Source organism: Crassostrea angulata, chromosome 8 (assembly GCF_025612915.1).
Source record: "Crassostrea angulata isolate pt1a10 chromosome 8, ASM2561291v2, whole genome shotgun sequence".
Lineage (NCBI taxonomy): Eukaryota > Metazoa > Mollusca > Bivalvia > Ostreida > Ostreidae > Magallana > Magallana angulata.
The window spans coordinates 20178925-20198062 of NC_069118.1; the positions used below are offsets into that span (position 1 = coordinate 20178925).

Genomic DNA, 19138 nt, shown 5'->3' on the forward strand with positions numbered 1-19138 from the left:
TTCTTAAACCTGTAAAAGAATGATCTATATAAAAGCTTTATTACAACACAAAATTGTTTTTTTCATTTCCCAAATGCGTTACTTTCCTAATTTATTGCATTGTAAAAAGCTTGAATTGTGCAACGTTTCAATGTTGAATAATGGAAGTATTTAAAAAAAAAAGACGAAATACTATCAACGGAAATGAAAAACAAAGTACAATATCAGTGTCAATCCAGCACCGGGGCCTGTTGGCTACGCATGCGCAGCTGTCAGCGTTTACAAACGTCTTTAGGCATCGAATTCAGTCGAATCCAAAAAGCAGATTTCTCACATTTTGAAATTTCATACTGCAGTCACGAACATCTTCTTTCACATCGGTAATTTTCTACGTCTTTGGTCCCACGGGCCAAAACATGTAATCACGTGTAAACGTCGTTTTAACGTCACTTCCGCTTCTGACAGGCGTTCCTCACACACAGGCATTGCGTCACGAAAAGCTAAGAACTAATGAAAATATAACTACTAGTGTTGAGATAACTGTTCGTTTTGGCTGACTATTGCTAGCAGAGTCTGCTTTTTTGGACGGAGAGGGGGTGGTCTTTTGACTAGAAACCTAAAAGAGAAAATAAAATATGTATAATGTTGGTGTTCTTTCTCTCTCTCTCTCTCTCTCTCTCTCTCTCTCTCTCTCTCTCTCTCTCTCTCTCAAAATTCAAAATAATTACATGTACATGTATCAATCCCTTAAAACTTTTACTTATTAGCACTGGTAACATCATTTTTGAATTTTTTTTTTCAAAGTATAACAGTTTTTATATTTATCACATACATGTATCTATTAAAAACTGTTAAGGAAACGTATGGAAATGGTTAGCTAAACGATTGACATAACTTTGACAACTGAGCCGATCTCGTTTTAACAATCTGCACAATTTTCATAATACACAAAAACTTTCAAACGGGCATACAAAATATTTTAACTGGCAAGTAAAATTTTTGCAACTAGTCAGGTGAAATAAACGCGGCTTGTTCCCAAACGCGTTTTATATACCTTGCTCGTAATGGCAAAGCTAATGGAAAACGTTTTGAAGCATGTCTTTCCATTGTTCACAAGCGATGAATGTCATAATACTAGTCCTGTCTGTTTTTTAAAACATCAAGTTTAAAAACATTTTTTGCAATTTACCAAAAAAAAAGAGGATTCTCTTTTATCTATGGGCCATAAATGTTCTAATTTCAGCGTCCTACAGCCGATAAACATCAGGTTTCCTCTCCCTGACAAATCCATTATTGTACAATGTTGATGTCCAATTAATATGGGCAGCAAATGTCGACCCTGTCAACATCTTTGGACAGAGACGAATGATCAGTTATCACAATTTCGAATAGACAGAAAAATGAATTTAGTTTAAAATGAAAGATATAATTTTAAAATTGTTTTGAAGATTATGAAAAAAAAATTCTTCAATTTTTTAGGGATTTTCGGCTGTATTGAATGGAACTCTTATTATTAAATTGTTTTCTTCTGAGTGCAAAGATCTGAGCTTTTTAAATAGATCCATTCCCATAGATTGTCATTCGTATAAACTTAGAAAAACACATGCCGTGATGTCTGTATTTATGTACACTCATGATCCTCAAATAGGGCTGAATTTCCTCTTCAAAGTGGAAAATGATTAAAAAGGCCACTTAAAGGATTAATTTCATATATTTTGACAAAATTACTTTTGAAGCCATTAATCAGACTTATCAGTGGAAATCATCAGCAATTCGGAGATATTTCAGTCGTCATGCTTGCTCTTTTTTCTAGTCTGCATTAAAATGGTGGACGGTATTGCACACGAGATTTGTGTATTTTTTTTTAATACAAAGATGAAATAATTGAGTTAAAAAGAACCATTTCTCGTCCATATTTAAGATAAGACCTTGTGGCAAATGGTGTAACTCGTTTCCTTTACGTTCCAATGCATTCCTATAACCCTTTGTAAAATATTAAGACTAGCGTTCTGAAACAGTTGGCTGTTTTTTCCGCCAGTGAATAAATGTAACCCATTTTTTTTATTCCCGCATTAAATATTTAAATCAAACATTTGCTTGCTGTTTTAAGATCTGAACATCTAAAAATACGACATGAAATATGCTATATAATTCATACACTTGGAGTTCCTGACATCAAAGCAAGCTGATTTTCAAATAATTTCGGTACTTGTTTAAATAAATGCATAATAATACATTTAGTGTAGCATTAAGGATAGGGCAAAAATCCAATTTATATTAGTCACCCAAACGATAACAGATACCCAGAGTCCTTTGCAATCACTGGTTTCAGTATTTGTTCCATTAAATCAGCACGTTATTTCATGACGGTTTGTTTCGCTGCTATTTGTGTATGCTCAAAATGTACTAAGCTGGTTCGCATTAGTCCTTTTAAGGTAGACTTACTTTATCACAGCCCTGGCTCCCCCGTATGAGAGTCCGAGCTAGTTTATCCTTCAATGTTATGGCTTCCGGGCCGCACTGTTGGTCCTCTAAGGATTTACCAATGCAACTCAACAATCTGTCTACTTCACTGAAACACACCAAAAAATAATAATTAAAGGTGTATATTTTAAAATTTCCTCTGTGTTTTTTTTCGTAGATCTGCACAAAATACACATATATTATATATACACAATATCCTAAATTGAAATGATGAAAAATTATTTTGTTGTTGTCATTTTATATGGAAGCCAAGGATCTTTGGCAGAAACATGGCATAAAAAAACTTGGAAGTTGAATTTCTGGTCTCGCTAGAAATGTCACGTGACTTTTATTAAGAAATTAAATATTAAGCAGTTAAGTGACTACTATCAATCTTAATTACTCGCTCGGTCTTGTTGATATAATTATATTCACTTGACAGAAGTAAAATATGACTGCCACATCTCTCCATGAGTCAGAGATAAAAATGATGTCCCTGCTCATACATATATAAAAGGTTGATGGATTTTTTAAAAAAAACTGCTTAGTTTAGTATGCTCAAAGAACTATAATTCAAAAATTTCTGAACTTTTTTCACCTTTAAAACTTTTTCTTAGTACATGTACTTACCTACAATATTTTATTATATAAGTTCGATCTAAGTCTGTTATGATTCGGACCGTAGTATTCATGACATCTTTAAAGCATTTCTCATTGCCTGCCCCTGACCTTTCAAAGCAAATTCTATTTCTTGCATAAACTGAAAAAGAAAACAAAAAATATTTATTTTAAATATTGTACATTGAAACCGACGTAAATTGTGTTCAACAGGAAAACGACTTGAAAATCGATTTTTTTATCCTAAAGCAACTGAATGGTTAATATTGCAAACCAAAAACATTTCGAAGTTGTTTCATTCCCAAACACAAAATGATTTCGTCCCACAATCGACTATATATGATTGTAACATCACATTCCACCCCCTCAAATATCACAGTTTCTGTATATTAATTACTTGTCTTTACCCTCCTTATTGTAGTATAAGCGAGTAAGGGTGAATCTGCGAGAGTGGCGTGTTTGACTCGTTTGATAGACAAGGCGGCGGAAGCAACAGTTGTTTTATACGACAGGTTCTAAAGTCAGTCATCAGGTTTAATTTATCATAGACATCCTTTTACACGTCTTTACAATTTTAATTTCGTTCCTCTTCCTCAAAGTCTAGACATAGAGCTGGACCCACAACGGTACGCTGCTTGCTGTGTCCGCAACTCAAACGGCGAGTGTAATGAAATTAAAACAACAGTGACGAGTGAAGCCCTGTTGGAAGATACAGAGAGTGCATGATATTAAACGATTAGAGCGCACAACGCTAAGGTTCAACAGCATTTTTCTCATAAGTGGAACCATAACTCATTAATAAACAACAGAGGATTTTTCTATAGAGATGTTCATCAATCGTTCCATAAGAATGAAACCGAAAAGAACAGAAAACATGGTTACATAAAAATCAACAACGCAAAAATTGCAGTGGATGTACAGTCAAACCCCTGCCAAGAGGCCTGAACTTCTATGCCGCTCATATTTGATAAACCTGCGGCATTCAACATTCCGGAAATCGCCGCCTTAACCAAATCTTAGAAGCACTCTGTCTATAATAATATAAATACATATTTCTCCTGATGACGGTGGCGCCACGAATCATGTCATACTAATGATTGCCGTTCAGTTGCAAGGGTTTGCATTAAATTCAGATAGAGTTCGAGGTCTGTGCGAGCGTTTCGTTTCGGCAATTCATGAGTTCTTCTCCTTGCTTTATTGGAGGGGGTCGTTAGCGCACCGACTCCGCTCACAATTATTACATTAAACGCGGCGTTTGTTATTTGATGGCCGATCACTTGATTGAGAAAAATCAAGCTAAGTAGATATCCGCGCGATATCATCGCGATAATTACACGAGAATTACACGAGAATTGCATAACGCATTGATTTATGGAACAAGCTTGCTTTATCCGGAGTGCGGTTCTTTGAATCAAAAACAAACTTCTGAAGGATCAGAGATTTCTTTGTGACATTTTTCATATAAAGTAAAACAAAAGATGTTTTTTTAATATATTAAACATGGGGAGGGTTCGTTGTTATCTTACAAAGAAACATCTTTAAAATCTATTTCGACATGCTTTGAGAAACTTAATCACGCACCTCAGCCGGTTCTTTTAATCAGGAAATCATTTATAAGAAGCTTGCCTTTTATTTTATTACAGGCGGAAAGTTTTACAGAATTATATTAATTGAATTAGACCAGTCAAATATAAGATTCCGCCTTCAAATGCATGGCTTCAAAAGTGTTTTGGTTTCTAATCATGTAAACAATATGCTTTATGTGTTTACAGATAGGAATGCAAGAGTACGCATGCGGATCTTGCGCATTAAGTGTCATACAAATTGTGCCACCTCGTTTGCATTTGAAATTAAGATGACTGAGACAATGAGTTAGTTGTCCTCTAGCATGTCATGCAACTGTTAATGTCAATCAAATCGTTGACAGCTCATTTATTTTAAATACTTTGAAATTTTTTTTTTCTTTTCAAGAGTAAAGGACTTTTATATTAAACGCTTTTTTGTTATATCTACATGTCTAAGATTAAAACATTTAACATGCGAGTTATAAACGTTTTCGATACGTTTTTCGTTAACATTAAAAATGCGAACCCAATTTTAATGTACATTTTACTTTAATGAATATTTTGCAAAACACATCAAATTCATGTGAAAAGTAAAATAAAATTTCTTATTTTCTAAAAAGGAAAATAAAATATATGGGGGGAAATGATATTCTTATATTAGCTCGCTCCTACGTTTGCACAGTAGATCCCTATTCTCTAATTCGAAGTTTGCAATAACAATGTGATATGCCAATCTGGTAGCTCCAATACCAAACGCCTTGTTGGTTTTTTTATCTATAATACAGTACTGTATTGTTAATGTGATATAAGTAATGATGAGTTTTAATTAACATACCTTCATAGAGAGAATCATCTCTACACAGCATCCCGAGCTCGTGAATGGCCAGGGGGATTTGTACAAGCTCCGCCTCGATTATTGCATTGTCCTGTGGACAATTTGATTTCAGTTCGTTGATACAGGCAATGCCAGATTTGAGCTCTCTGTGAAATAAATGAAAATGTTTAATAATCTTACCTTTAGAAGAATAATTTACGATTTAATTTTCATTTTACAAATTCAAAACATAATATTCCATCTAGATCTAAATCACCGATAAGAAAAGTTACGCTTTTCCTATTTTTCACGTTTTTACTTATAGAGGGGGTCAGATCGAGAGTAGGAATAAGTACGAGAAACACATATAGTAATGATATTAGGTGTGGTTTAGTTGAAATAGCGGCAATAATTTTTAATTCAGTTCGCCTTTACTAGTGGTTTTTTCTATGCGGAATAATTACGTTGATAACAATGAATTGTTTAGAATCTTCGAATGACCTTATTTCCAATTATAAGCAACAAACCAAAGAAAGAGATACTAGTATATGAATATAAAAAGTTTTCAAATGTTTTGTTTAGGAAAACCTCTTTCAAATATTATATAAATACCATAATTAAACATCAATAATTTTGATTTACTGACTAATTGATTATTGATTGATTTATTGATTGATTGATAGCTGGGTCAGTAAACAGGGATTATTCTTGGATGGACGACTTTGTTGCTCTGTTATAAGAGAAACATATATTAACATCCTTTTTTTAAATCGACGTTTATGCAAGACCTACATTATTTTCTGTACTTTGTGATATCAAAGCTACGATACGGAACCATCCAATTAATAAAAGCTATTTTCAGTGATGATTAGTATTTTTTTTAACTGGTAAAAAAATGTTCTGATTTTTTAAAATGGTTTTTTTATGGTTTCTAGTTCTTTTGTATGTAGGTTTGTCTGTTTGCTATCCGAGACAGCCCTGTCCGGTTCTTGAAGATCGCCCTTGAGAAAGTTTTCATTCTAAATATTTTGGTTGTCCTTAATGTTTTGTAAGTTTCATTTGAATAGAAAAACACATTATAAATGACGTCCTTTTCTTTAAATGTGCATCACAACTCAGCCATTTCAAATTAAAAGCCTTTTATCTCTGTTTACTCGCATTACTTTCGTTTTCTTTGCTAAAATATTTTTGTTAGCGCTTTCTGTTTTAACAAGCCTCCCTCTAAAATGTTTCAGCGATGGGTTTGGTGAAAACTTTGGAACAAACTTGTGTCTTAACGTCTATTTATTTGGCTCAGATCTCGAGTTCAAGAGCACTCGCCAATGACTGTCAAGCTCTTGTAATAATGCGACCAAAATGGCCGCAGAGGCGCACGTTTTTGTTGTTCAACAGATTTTAATGGGAAAGATCAATTTGTCTTTGGCTGAATCGCGCACGAACTCTCAAAATTGTCAGGTGGCTTTTAAGGACGGAGAAATTATTTTACATTTTGTCAAATCAAACAATGCACTTTCTATTTGTACGTTTAGGTTGCTCTCGTGCAAACTATTAATTTTCAATATATGATATGTTTTCTATTGAACGGGACGGGACCCCATTAGGTGACTCAAATGCCATGCAAGGGTCTGTGAGAATTTAACTAAATAGAATTTTGAGAGACACGTAAAGGAGTTGAAATTCGACGATAAAGTTATATGTGCATAGATTGAAAAAAAAATCAAGTTATATGGTATTGTGAATAATAGAAATTCTTACAAGTATCTTACTAGTGTCATTTTATTTCCCTAATAATAAGGAATGATAAATATATATTAAAAAAAAAATAAGTTCCATGACACAGGGATAGCAACTGCGACACAGAGAAATATACATGTAGATTGCCAGTCTCATTTCATTAACTTGAATTTTCATGCGCAGGTCACGTGATTAAGTGATTTAATATTCCTTAAAAATATGCATGTCTGGAGGAAACATCAAACAAACATTGACAGAACATAAATCAAAATTAGAAATTAAATTCTCAGTTAATTTATGATATTGATCGCCCCACATTTTCTGTCTGAGTGTTGTGAAGTTTGATTTGCCGAAGGGATAGATCGAGGATTGCGCTGTGATTTGAGATACGGCGTACACTCCAACCACTGTGGGATATCCGCATGTACGTTTAATTAGTTGATACCTAGAAAATCGCAATCAAAGTACATGTACAACATTGATTGGGCGTGGGGAGGGGGAGGGAGGAGGGACGATTGCTGTTGTAATTGTAAAGGAATACTCTTCCATTCCAGCAATACACTGATCAGTCAAATTATTTTTACTTTCTGGTCCTAATTATAGTGAGATTTAAACTGCTAACTTTCCCCTGGTTGTCAATAGTAAACGTACAGTTAACATACTGTACGTGCAAAATAATCAACTAATGTACAGAGTAATTAATATACGTGTAGAATAATCAACTTATATACATGCAGAGTAATCAACTTACGTGCATAGTAATAAACTTACGTGCATAATAATCAACTTAAGCGCTTAGTGATTAACTTACGTGCAAAGTTATCAACTTACGTGCAAAGTTATCAACTTACGTGCAAAGTTATCAACTTACGTGCATAGTAATCAACTTACGTGCATAGTAATCAACTTACGTGCAGAGTAATCAACTTATGTGCAGAGTAATCAACTTTGAGAATAAACATATAAGTGCTGAGTAATTTAACCTATGTCCAAAGTTATTATATACAAAGTCATGGACATTCTTGCAAAGTTATCAACATATACGTGAAGATTATTCAACATAGGTGTAGACTTAATCTCATGTGTCCATAGTAATTAACATTCAACCAGAGTAACTCACGTGCAGAGTACTCGTATATTTTCGGCGTCCACTCCGGATATGATGGACTCCCCAGGGCGCAGGATTCCCCCAATCTTCATGTCGTACTCCCGGAAGCAAGCTTTTGCCCGGTTCTGGACATCATTCGGGCAAATAGCGGACACAAAGTATGGAAAGTCTGAAAGTAAACATGTGTCCGGTTACTTGATTGAAGTAAAATGTACACACAAAAATTGTATACATGGTGTTAATTGCACGGAAAGGTTGTTTTTTTTATTCGGACCCAATTAAATAGAATCTAGCCTCTTTAAAAATTTTACTTAGGCTACAGTAAAACTAATAAAAGTTTCAAGAAGAAGGGATGTTGTATGTGCGTTCTGCATAGATTAAAATATAAGAAATGGTTTATATTTGGCCTCTGGGTTTAATACTTCCGTCGTCACCAATGCTGGATAAGACACTTGTGTGCACAAAAACACTTAAATAAATTTTATCCTTGCAAATAAGTAAAAGCAATATTCTTTTTTTAAAGAAATATACATGAGAGATGATTGGAATGATGTTGAAACGGATGTCTTTAAAAAAACGGAAGATCAAAATGAACTGTATTTTTTTTTAGTTTCGGAAATCGCAAATATCGTAGTACATCATAACAAAGAGTTCTATAAAGGTTATTGGACACGTGTCCATGTGAACACGTGCACAATGTGTACATAAACATGTGCATGCTTACTAAACGTTTTGCAGATAAAATATTTACGATATACGTACAATGCACATAATTATAATAATGGCGAGTACGATAATATAGGAGAACAACAACTCGGTCAATACACATATAATTGTACAAAAATATTTACAATATACCGGTATTTTGTATTTTTTTTATATATTGACTGTATATTGCATATGAATAAAACCCAAACAACTGTCAACATAGCCACGTCATACCGCGTGATTTATGTCATACCAGTTGTCACGTGACCTAGGACACTGAGCGGTCAAACATTCCAAAAAATGTCTGCAAGAGTTCAGCAAGTTCAGTAAGCAAGCAAAAAAAAAAGGCAATTGTTTTTGGCTATCTAAGACACGGCAATATTTCATGTTTGCATACACTCTCACAGGACTGGATCTTTGCTGCATATATTTCATATATACTAGGTTCAAAACAAATATACATGTACACCTTCATGTATCTATTATATTACATACATATATAAAAATGTTTGTACATTTGAACATGCAACAAAATAGTTTTACATCATATCAAATTTTTTATTTGATGAATTTGCTAGCAATCTTGCTAGACAATTTATAAAAAAAAAAAAAAAACTCGTCAATTAAGGTATAATATAATAATGTTTTCCATTAATACTATATATATACATTTAATTTGAATCATTTTTCGAATAAATTGAATTTTGGAATATTTTCACATTTTACACTTTCAATTAACGTGTTGACTTAAAAGAATAATATTCACTTGCTGCACGGAATTTCTTTTCTGTCCCACGTTATCAACAGGTACAATGTATTTGCAGTTACATCAATAAATCACCCATCAGATTTAACCTAAATATATTTGGTACTATTTTTTAGACGTAATACATCATTGAATAAAAAAAAAACTCACACAATTTCGAATTTGAAATCTAATTTTTTTTAGAATATTTCTACTAAACATGTATCTATAAACAGACCTCTTCTTTTCCAGAAGGGTTAAATAGTCTTAAGATGTCCCTGACCACAAAGACCCTTTAAGATTATATTCATGTAGTAGCATTTAAATGACTTTTGTATGTACATATGTATACTCGATATTATATGAAGTACAATTGTTATATCTTATTGAGATATAGGACTGGGGTTAGACTTTGTCCACTGAAGAATAATGTTACTTATAAATGTTTATCAAATAAAACGACGCGTATATCCAATGAAAAACGTTTTCTTCAGTATTTCACAATAATTTCTGTGTTTTTCCTTGTGTCATATAAAACCTCAGCAGACGACAAGTCCTGTGACCTTTGGTGACCCCCACTTTGCTCTCACAAACAAAACGATGAATCGAGAGAAAGTGTTTAAGTATAGCTCTGACATTTATGTCTGGTGATTGTCACTGCCGTGTCATCTGTACAAATCTCTCCGCCGCCCATATTTAGAGAGATCGAAATCATTCTGTTTCGTCTCCAATGTGAAAACCATGCCGTAATTCATGCATATTTAATAAAACCATGACTGAATATTTAAAAGTATGTACCGACTTTTGGAGGGAGGCATGTTATATAGGACAAAATGTATCGGTAGTGTATTTCACGTGCATTTCATAAAAGTTCATAAAATGTTCTAAAAGAAAAAAAATCAGATTTTTCAATCTTGGAAAAAAATAAAGCCACACTTTCTATCATCTTATTGATTGGAAACAGAATAAATTTGTTCTGTAAATAAATTCTTTAATTAATCATGTCACGAATTTCACAACAGCATGCAGACAGAATTTATGGTTTAGAAGGAAAAATTTAGCTTTTCATTTCCAAGTGCGTTCACCAAGCTTTCCAAAAATAAATCTTCGGAGAATTTCGTCTCGTTTTTTTCACCCATGGGCAACTGGTAACGAAACAAACCGAGAAAATCCATTTGGAACGGTGGATAGGCGACCTGGCAATATACTTAAATGCGCAAAAGAATAGACTTAATTCTCATCTTTGAAATCAAACAAGGCGTAAGCAATAGGCTCATTTCAATAAATATGACTGTGGGGTACACAGAAAATGTACATGCGATAAAAAACTGAATCGGTCGCCATTTGATTCCGTAAATACCTTGCTAATTCTCTCTATCAGACGAAATGGGGATTAGAATCGGGCGGCCGTCCCCCTCAAGTAGAGATTAACAGGGTCAGATGATTAGTGAAGTAGAATAGTCAATGCTTTGTGTGGCGCCGGCATTACGTACAGAATGGTAAACAGTGAAATCTGAATTGATGGGCTTTGACAATATTTAGACAACTCAATAGATTTTATGTACGAATGCCACTGCACGAATATGATGTTTATTAATAATATTTACAAAGATGTGCATAAAGACGGTACGTGTTCATGATAAATATCGTGGCGTCCGAGCGATGGTCGATACTTTTTTTAAAAAAAGATAAGGGGGGGGGGGGGGGGGGGGAGGGGTACCAAGACTTCCGTGCTGAGATACATGTCGATGTACGAGACAATGGCAGCATTTGACAAGTCTAAATCATGCTACAAGTGTTTAATATATGACATGCAAATAAATCAATAATTCACCAAGAGAAATGCAATCGATTTTTACTGTGTGAAATATGAATTTTGATAATTATTTTTATAAGGTTTGAATATGATCGTATTGATAGTTTACCATTTAGCGGTCTTAACTACGTATAGTGCATAGTACATGCATATGTTTGGGGTTAACTTAAGTATCATGCGGAAAGCGATGAAAAAGTACAAAGATGACGTTCATGCAATAATATGTTATAGAGATATTGATTTGAGAAAAGGGGTGTTAATAATAAAAGTATATGAAAAAAAAGATGAAACTTGAAAATAAACAGGACAGATTTTAGATACGCTCAGAAAAAAAGTTTTGTGAGTGCGATATTGACTCAGACAGGCGCAGTAAGATGACTTATAGCGAAGTACATCAGTATAGATTTGTGGTGTAGATCATTATCAGTACTAAATATACATGTCCTGACTACTAAATACTAAATATACATATCCTACATCACTGATGGAAAAGAGAAGAGGTATTATTCAGAACAAAAGAACTTTTAATGATAAAATTATGAAAATATCTGTAAGAATCTCGCTAATTTTAACAAGAAATTGTGTATGTTCCCCGCCAGCTCTGTTTGCTCATTTGTGTGCATAGAGACCTGTTTTGGCAATTCCTGTTTGAAAGTTCACAAATACAGTATTCTAATTCACTTTACAAAACAAAGCCCCCTATACTAGGATAAGGAAATCTCAGGGAAATGGTACAATGACCCAATGGCAACCATCACCAATTGGTGTATTCCTGAATCCATTCCTCTCATTCTCTCTGCTCATCAATGAATTAATAAATCGATCGATAGATCAATCAATCAATCAATCAGTCAGTCAGTCAGTCAGTCAGTCAATTTTTTCAATAAATCAATCTATTTGTTCCAAAAATAGGCATTTATACTAGTATTTTATGCAACAACTTGTATTTGGTCAGAGAGGGAAGTTTTAACCCTGTTTGTATGCAGATTTTCTGATTGATTATTTTGAACTGAAATGATCGATCACCGTACAATAACAATGTAATGTTTAATATGCATAACAGGAAATATCCAGGTATAATTTCAGTGTTTTCGCCCAGGAATCCCTATAGCCATTGTGTTGTAGGCGTTTAAAAAAACAAAAATGATGAATTATTATGTTGATAGAGTATCTTAAACAGAGCTGTCTAAATTGCATTGGATGTAAATGCCTATATACCTTGTATATAAAAAGCCACAGGTATTGGAATACTGAAAATCGAATAATACAAAAATATTTGTAACTCGACATGCATTAAGATTCCTGAAGATGATTAACTTGATAGCAAAAGTGCGTTTGGATCAATATATACGATTTATCTTAACGTGGATATCTCTTTAAATACAAGAGAAAAGCATAGTGAATTCAAAATGAGGACATGCATGGTCCTTAAAAGATCAAGGCATGTTCTTCTCTCTCTCTCTCTCTCTCTCTCTCTCTCTCTCTCTCTCTCTCTCTCTCTCTCTCTCTCTCTCTCCGCATTGTTATACAAAGTAATGAAGACGGACACATGTAAATATAAGAAAACAAATGAAAAGCACTCTTTGGACCCCATCCGATTTCTGTGTCTACTTGAAAAATTATAAACAGAACAGGCCAACAGACAATTCTTTTGATAAAAACCAGGGGGGCTGCGAATCAGGAGAGAGGCTCTGTCGTGATAAACATCGGTCCGCCTGGATGGGGGAAAATTTTATATAAACTGAATTAAAGTAATCACAATCGAGTGAGGCGGGCATCTGTTCCGCCGGCTTTTAACGCACACAGTCAATATACAACAAATATTTTGCATTTGTGAAGATATCTTTTTTGAAGAACGCCGGAAATACACAGTAAGCCTCTTATAACCCACAAAGGGAAGACTTTTGGGAGATTTGACAGGATCCCAAGAATCTAAAGAGGAGGAGGAGGGGAGAGGGAATTACATGTAGAGGGGAAGAGGGTGGGGTTGACATAAAATATTTCATGAAAAGCTTTATTTTGACGAACATACACACATTTGCTGATATTCTTAGTAGCATTAAAACCTAATTAGCTATAGGAAAAAAATCGTCTTAATGTTAAAAATCGCGAAGCCAAAGACGCCTTATATTACCGTTTTACAGGGGGGAAACTATCGGACATTGTGAAATAACAGTGACTGGCGTAAGTCATGAAGAAATTAATATACTTATCCTCGGCGAACAGAAATGGCGATTGTAATTTGCTAATTACGTGATCGAGGAAAAGATCAATGCATTATTACACAGTACAGCGCCAACAATATGATGGACTGTTTCATATACATGGTATATTCAGGGAGACTATATAAGACCGACTCCGAAACATCAATACTGGGGGGCCACTATGGTATCCCAGGGGGACCTGCTAATTGAATCCCGGACCCAAAACGTCCGTGTGATAAGTATCAATTTGCTAATGAAAAACGGTGATATCAATTCTAAAGGAAATCTAAAATTTCAAGATAAGGACCGTCTTCGATGGAATATAGTAATTTTGGGCCAGGGTTGTTTAAATAGAGATTCCAAAGTGCCATTTGAATTCATTACACTAATTCAAAAAGCAATTTATAAGTCAATGAAATTCATAAATGGTAAAATGATTAGGGACACGGAAAAATTCTATTATGCTAGAAAGGTACGAACCCCAAGGTTTATATAATTATTATGTCGTTGTCAGACAAGATCATGCCGACTTCAGACAAAGAGGGAATTGACGAAACGCTGCGCAATTTGAATTGTACCAAAATAAGGGGGAGAAATAAGTCATCGCTTCCATAAAAAAGTCAAACAATTTAACAATTTGCTGCAAAAGCTTTAAACGGCGACTGGGGATGTTTGTGTAGTTTAAAAAACCATTTGTTTGTTAATGATTTGTTAAATATGACAGGTACATTCAAAGTGAAATCGGACAAATCAATTAAGGGGTGGAATTTTCTGTTAAACGGCTGGCGATAACGTCTATTTAGTAAACAGAACTAAATGACTTCAGAATTTTCTATGAAATGCATTGAAAATCTCTGGACTAGTTTTTGTTGGATTTTTTTTTACCAGAGCTTGAAATGAGCGTCTAAAATAAAATGTTCTAATGAAGTGTGTATTAAGTTTCCTTTTGATATTTGTAAGAGATGTAAAAGATTAACGAAAAAAAACTGATTAAAAAATAAGCATGAAGGATATTTTTACTTTTAAAATTCAAGTCAGTAAATATATGGATTGCAAAAAGGCGAAAACAGTTGATATAATAAAGCACAGTGGATTCGCATTAAAAAACCGAGTTACAAAACAAGCAAAGAATATTACAAGATAAATATCAAGAAATGTTCTGTTTGGAAGAAAAATCGTTTAGCGTATTTCATGGGCTTAAGTGCCTAGATCGGCCAGTACGAGACATAGAAAATACAGATAACAAGTAGATTATTTCTGGAATTTACATAAACACATGAAGTTGTCAGATAAATTGCTCAGGTACAGTGAAATATTCGTGAATACTTACAGATGAAGAAAAATAGCAACCTCAATTTATCCAAGATCGAAAATATATGCACAACTGTTGACATCTTCGTTCTGGTCGTTACAGCGTCAAGTTCTACTAATTTTCAGGTTAATTAGGTTTTAAGTTTCATCTCTCATTTCGCAGCGATGGACCGACATGGTAGTTGATCGTCTGTTTATGTAGTAGTAAAGATCCCAGGTAAAACCGAGGAACCCGCGACGTTCCGCTTCAATGACCTGGGCCGTGACCCGTGACGATCGCCCGTGAACCCTCGGTGCTGACTGATTTGTTGAGTAGTAAATAAATAGCAGCGGCGCGTGGCGATGTTCATGCTCGGTGATCCCGAGTAAGAATGGGCCAGTCGCGTGGCGTATATATATAAAGCACACGAAGTAATACTGTTATCATAACAATATAGAAATAACTCGTGATGGTACAGGCAGTAGTATTTTGTGTAAGGTATATAGAGCGGGGCGGGGGAGGGGTAGGAGGGGGAGGGTCAGACTTACCGGAAAAATCGTGAGGGGGTATGGCACACCTGTAGATACTAACGTGGAGACACCTGTAGATATTTACGTGGACAAAAGTAAATTATAACCAAAACATTTTCACCAGTTTAGAATTTTCAAACTTTACAATATTCTACACAAAAAAGATGTCTTACGAAAATTTGGAAAGGTAAAAAGTAAAAACAACAGCGGGATTCGAACTCATGACTAAAAGATTCGTAGTAAACGCTGTAACCCAATGCACAACCCTATTAGGTAACAATTTCGGAAAAGAAAAATTATGCCTGATTTTATCGTTTCTTTCGATAGAAAGTACGTCACAATATAAGTTAAAGGAAACACTCAGTAGTAGTAGTAGTGGTAGTAGTAGCAGTAGTATTATTATATTAGTATTAATAGCACAGTAACTGTCTTACATGTACATGCAGTACTGAGTAGTACAAATATGTAGTATGAGTTGTAGAAGGACATGAAGTTGTAGCGGCATTGCTGCATGCACGAAAATGGTTTGAACAGAAGCAGTTTTAAATTTACGGTTCTTATGCTTAATATATTTTGTTTTCTTTTCAATCGCAGCCAATTTAACAAAGTTTATTCATAAAATTATTTTTATAGGTACCAATTCTAAGTTCCAAAAATACGAAATACAAGAGACAAGACCGCGAGAACAACCTAGGGGGAAAAATGAAGAAATTAAAATGAATGGGGTGTAGCGAGAGACTAAAAGAATAAACGTCATGTTAAAAATGAAATATGAAATTAATGGAGGCCTTCATTTCAGTGCATAAAAGAAATAAAACATCTAGATATATGGATGTCAGATATGACGCGATGTGTCTCGTCAGATTAACTGCTGGGAATGCAGGGGCCCCTTAATTCTCCCAGAGTGCCACATTCCGACGGTCTCTAGGAGCTAGGGGGGAGTCTGTGTAAATGTGGAGCAGTGTTTGCCACTCTCCCGAGATAAGAAAGTTAATCCCAGGGGCTCATGATCCCTAAACAAAGCTCGCTAAATGTAGAAACGGGGATTAAAATCACTGAGTGCGAGCAGTGAATTGCATTGTCTTTTGTAATGAATGGTTGGTAATATATACTAGCTATGAGAAATTTCATATTTTGTACAATGGTGGTTTGAAATAATATACACAAAAACAAAAATTTTGCACGAAAATTGTGTCAAAATTAAAGGACAAAAGAAATGAATTTACATCATGGTTTTTACATAATTGTATATTAGTAAAAAAGTTGTAAAACTTTTTACTCTGAAGAAATCTTGAAAATTAAAGTTATTGTGTGTGGTGTGATAAAGTCAATTTTGGTTCATCAACCATTTATTTGAAATAATTCATTCATTCATTCATTCATTCATTCATTCTTTCATTCATTCATTCATTCATTCATTCATTCTTTCATTCATTCATTCATTCATTCTTTCATTCATTCATTCATTCATTCATTCTTTCATTCATTCATTCATTCATTCACTCACTCATTCACCCACCCACCAATCTATGTAAAAGAAAAGAAACCCAGTACTATTCCAACAGAATACGTTGCACGACTAAGCGATTGAGTCAAAATCAATTAAAAACATTGCCAAGAACTATTAGCTCGAACATGCTCCTATATTAATAATGTTAGAAAACAGATACGCGCGGCCAGTTCCAATATGATGTTTAGCGATCGTTCAAGACGATAACTGGCGACGGTGGTAGTTTGTTACGATAAGAGGGCTAGTCAACGGGATAAGAGGAAGCCCTTCACTGTGTCTGTATCCCCGATACACATCATCCCTTACCAGCGCCGCGTACGGCGAGCTTTGGAAACGAATTAAGGAAGTGATTTATGAGAGCGCGGGATATGTAAACGAATCAAAGCAAATTATAAAGTTCTTATAGATTCCTGGCTGCATACCGTGTTTGTTAATTGAAAAGGAAGGCGAGTTTTTTTTTATCGGAGGATGCAGAGAGAGACATTGTCTCCCCCCCCCCCTCCATTCTCTTTGGGTGATGTGTACGTAGTAGTCAGGGAGACCATGCAAAGTAGACGCCTTTAATTATTAGGCTTTTCCTGGGTTTGGTGAGGAAGGGGAAGTTATGATTGAAATAGACAGGGAACTGATACAGAATACCACTCTCATTAATATTACGTACTGACTCATACGATCAGTTCATCATTATTTGTACAATTACTTACATATACATGTACAGCTTCCAGGCATTAATGCAAGTCTTGAAGAACAGAATTATTAAAATTGAAAGTTTCACCAGAAGTCCCTCGAAAATAAAAGGTTTAGAAACACTACCCGATATTACTTTCATATAAGATAACACGAGTAGTCGTTCTTAGTGAGACCGAATTTGCTCTGAAAGATGCATACATGTATGCTCATATTTATATCGTTCCTAATCGCGAACAATTAAACAAGGAGCTCCTGTAGATCCCTGTGCATACATACTCTTTGAGAAAGCAAACGAAATACACACCAACATACACAACACAATGAATAGGATTAAACACACTCACTTGTGAATTCACTGTTGATTCATTCCCGATGGAGCCGAAGGTCGTCTCAAAACCTGAAAAAAATATATATCCTGTCACACAACAAGACATGCGACGTCTAAGCCGTGGTGCTATCCTATCACTGGAGAAGGTTAATTGAATAATATCGATGTGTAAAATGGAACAATATGAAACAATATCCGACATTATGAACTAAGAGTAAATAAGAACTTTTTATAACATCTTTCATAGCAAGTCGCCATTGTTGATACCCAACGTTGTGCGGGGAAATGAATAGCAATCTAACACCTCGTTGGTCAAATATGTTAAAAATAATAAGCTGTATTTAAGAAGGGATTAACAACTATACATAAAACAGTAATGATAAGAATTTTTCACGATGGCTATATCTTTCCTAGTTATTTTATAGAAAGTGTATTTTAAAAAACATACCATCAGTATCTTTGGCAGTATGGAAAACGTGGATTGGCCTTGTTATTTTTTACCCGTGAAAGGACGGGGCGTATTCAGACTTGACAGGGAGTGTGTGAGCTGTTAAATTGTTGCAGAGATGTGAGAAAATGTTGTAAACTATGTAATTGTGTAGACAAAATGTATTATTTGGGATGATTTGTGTTTGAAATTTGCTGTTGCGGTACATGCAGTTCACTAAACACTTCTTTTTGTTACAACTTCGTAGCTTGAAATTCTTCTTTGGCCGCATTCAAATCATACTTACCTGGTGCAGAGGGCACCCTGATCATCAAGGGGGTCCCTCCAGGGCGAGGCCATTCCATTGCACTCCGGATAGGCTGAACCCTGCGATCGCCCCAAATGCGGGCGACTCGGGCACGTAATTTTTTAGTGTGGGGGTCTGCGTTCGCGCTAACCCCTGGTATAAAATTCAATATAAAAGAACACACACAATTTGACACCTTATGGAAATTTATATCACCGAATCTTAAAAGCAAGTCACCGCAAACAGCTTAGATTAGTGTGGAAGAAATTAATTCAGTAAATATGTATAATTATTTATTTTT

At 34.7% G+C, this 19138-nt stretch overlaps 1 protein-coding gene and 1 non-coding gene across 2 annotated transcripts; one reads left to right on the forward strand and one right to left on the reverse strand.

Annotated features, from left to right (window-relative positions):
- Positions 1–149: 149 nt before the first annotated feature.
- LOC128159379 (uncharacterized) lies at positions 150–15408 on the reverse strand. Its single transcript, XM_052822439.1, has 6 exons — positions 15085–15408; positions 8294–8450; positions 5461–5606; positions 3073–3202; positions 2425–2551; positions 150–595 (listed from the first exon to the last, which is right to left on the reverse strand). The coding sequence occupies exons 1-6, from the start codon at positions 15146–15148 to the stop codon at positions 470–472; spliced, it is 750 nt and encodes a 249-aa protein (XP_052678399.1). The 5' UTR covers positions 15149–15408; the 3' UTR covers positions 150–469.
- A 3421-nt stretch (positions 15409–18829) lies between these two features.
- LOC128161834 (U1 spliceosomal RNA) lies at positions 18830–18993 on the forward strand. The gene has a single exon (XR_008240439.1). It is a non-coding gene; the product is annotated as a U1 spliceosomal RNA (small nuclear RNA).
- The last annotated feature ends 145 nt before the right edge of the window (positions 18994–19138 follow it).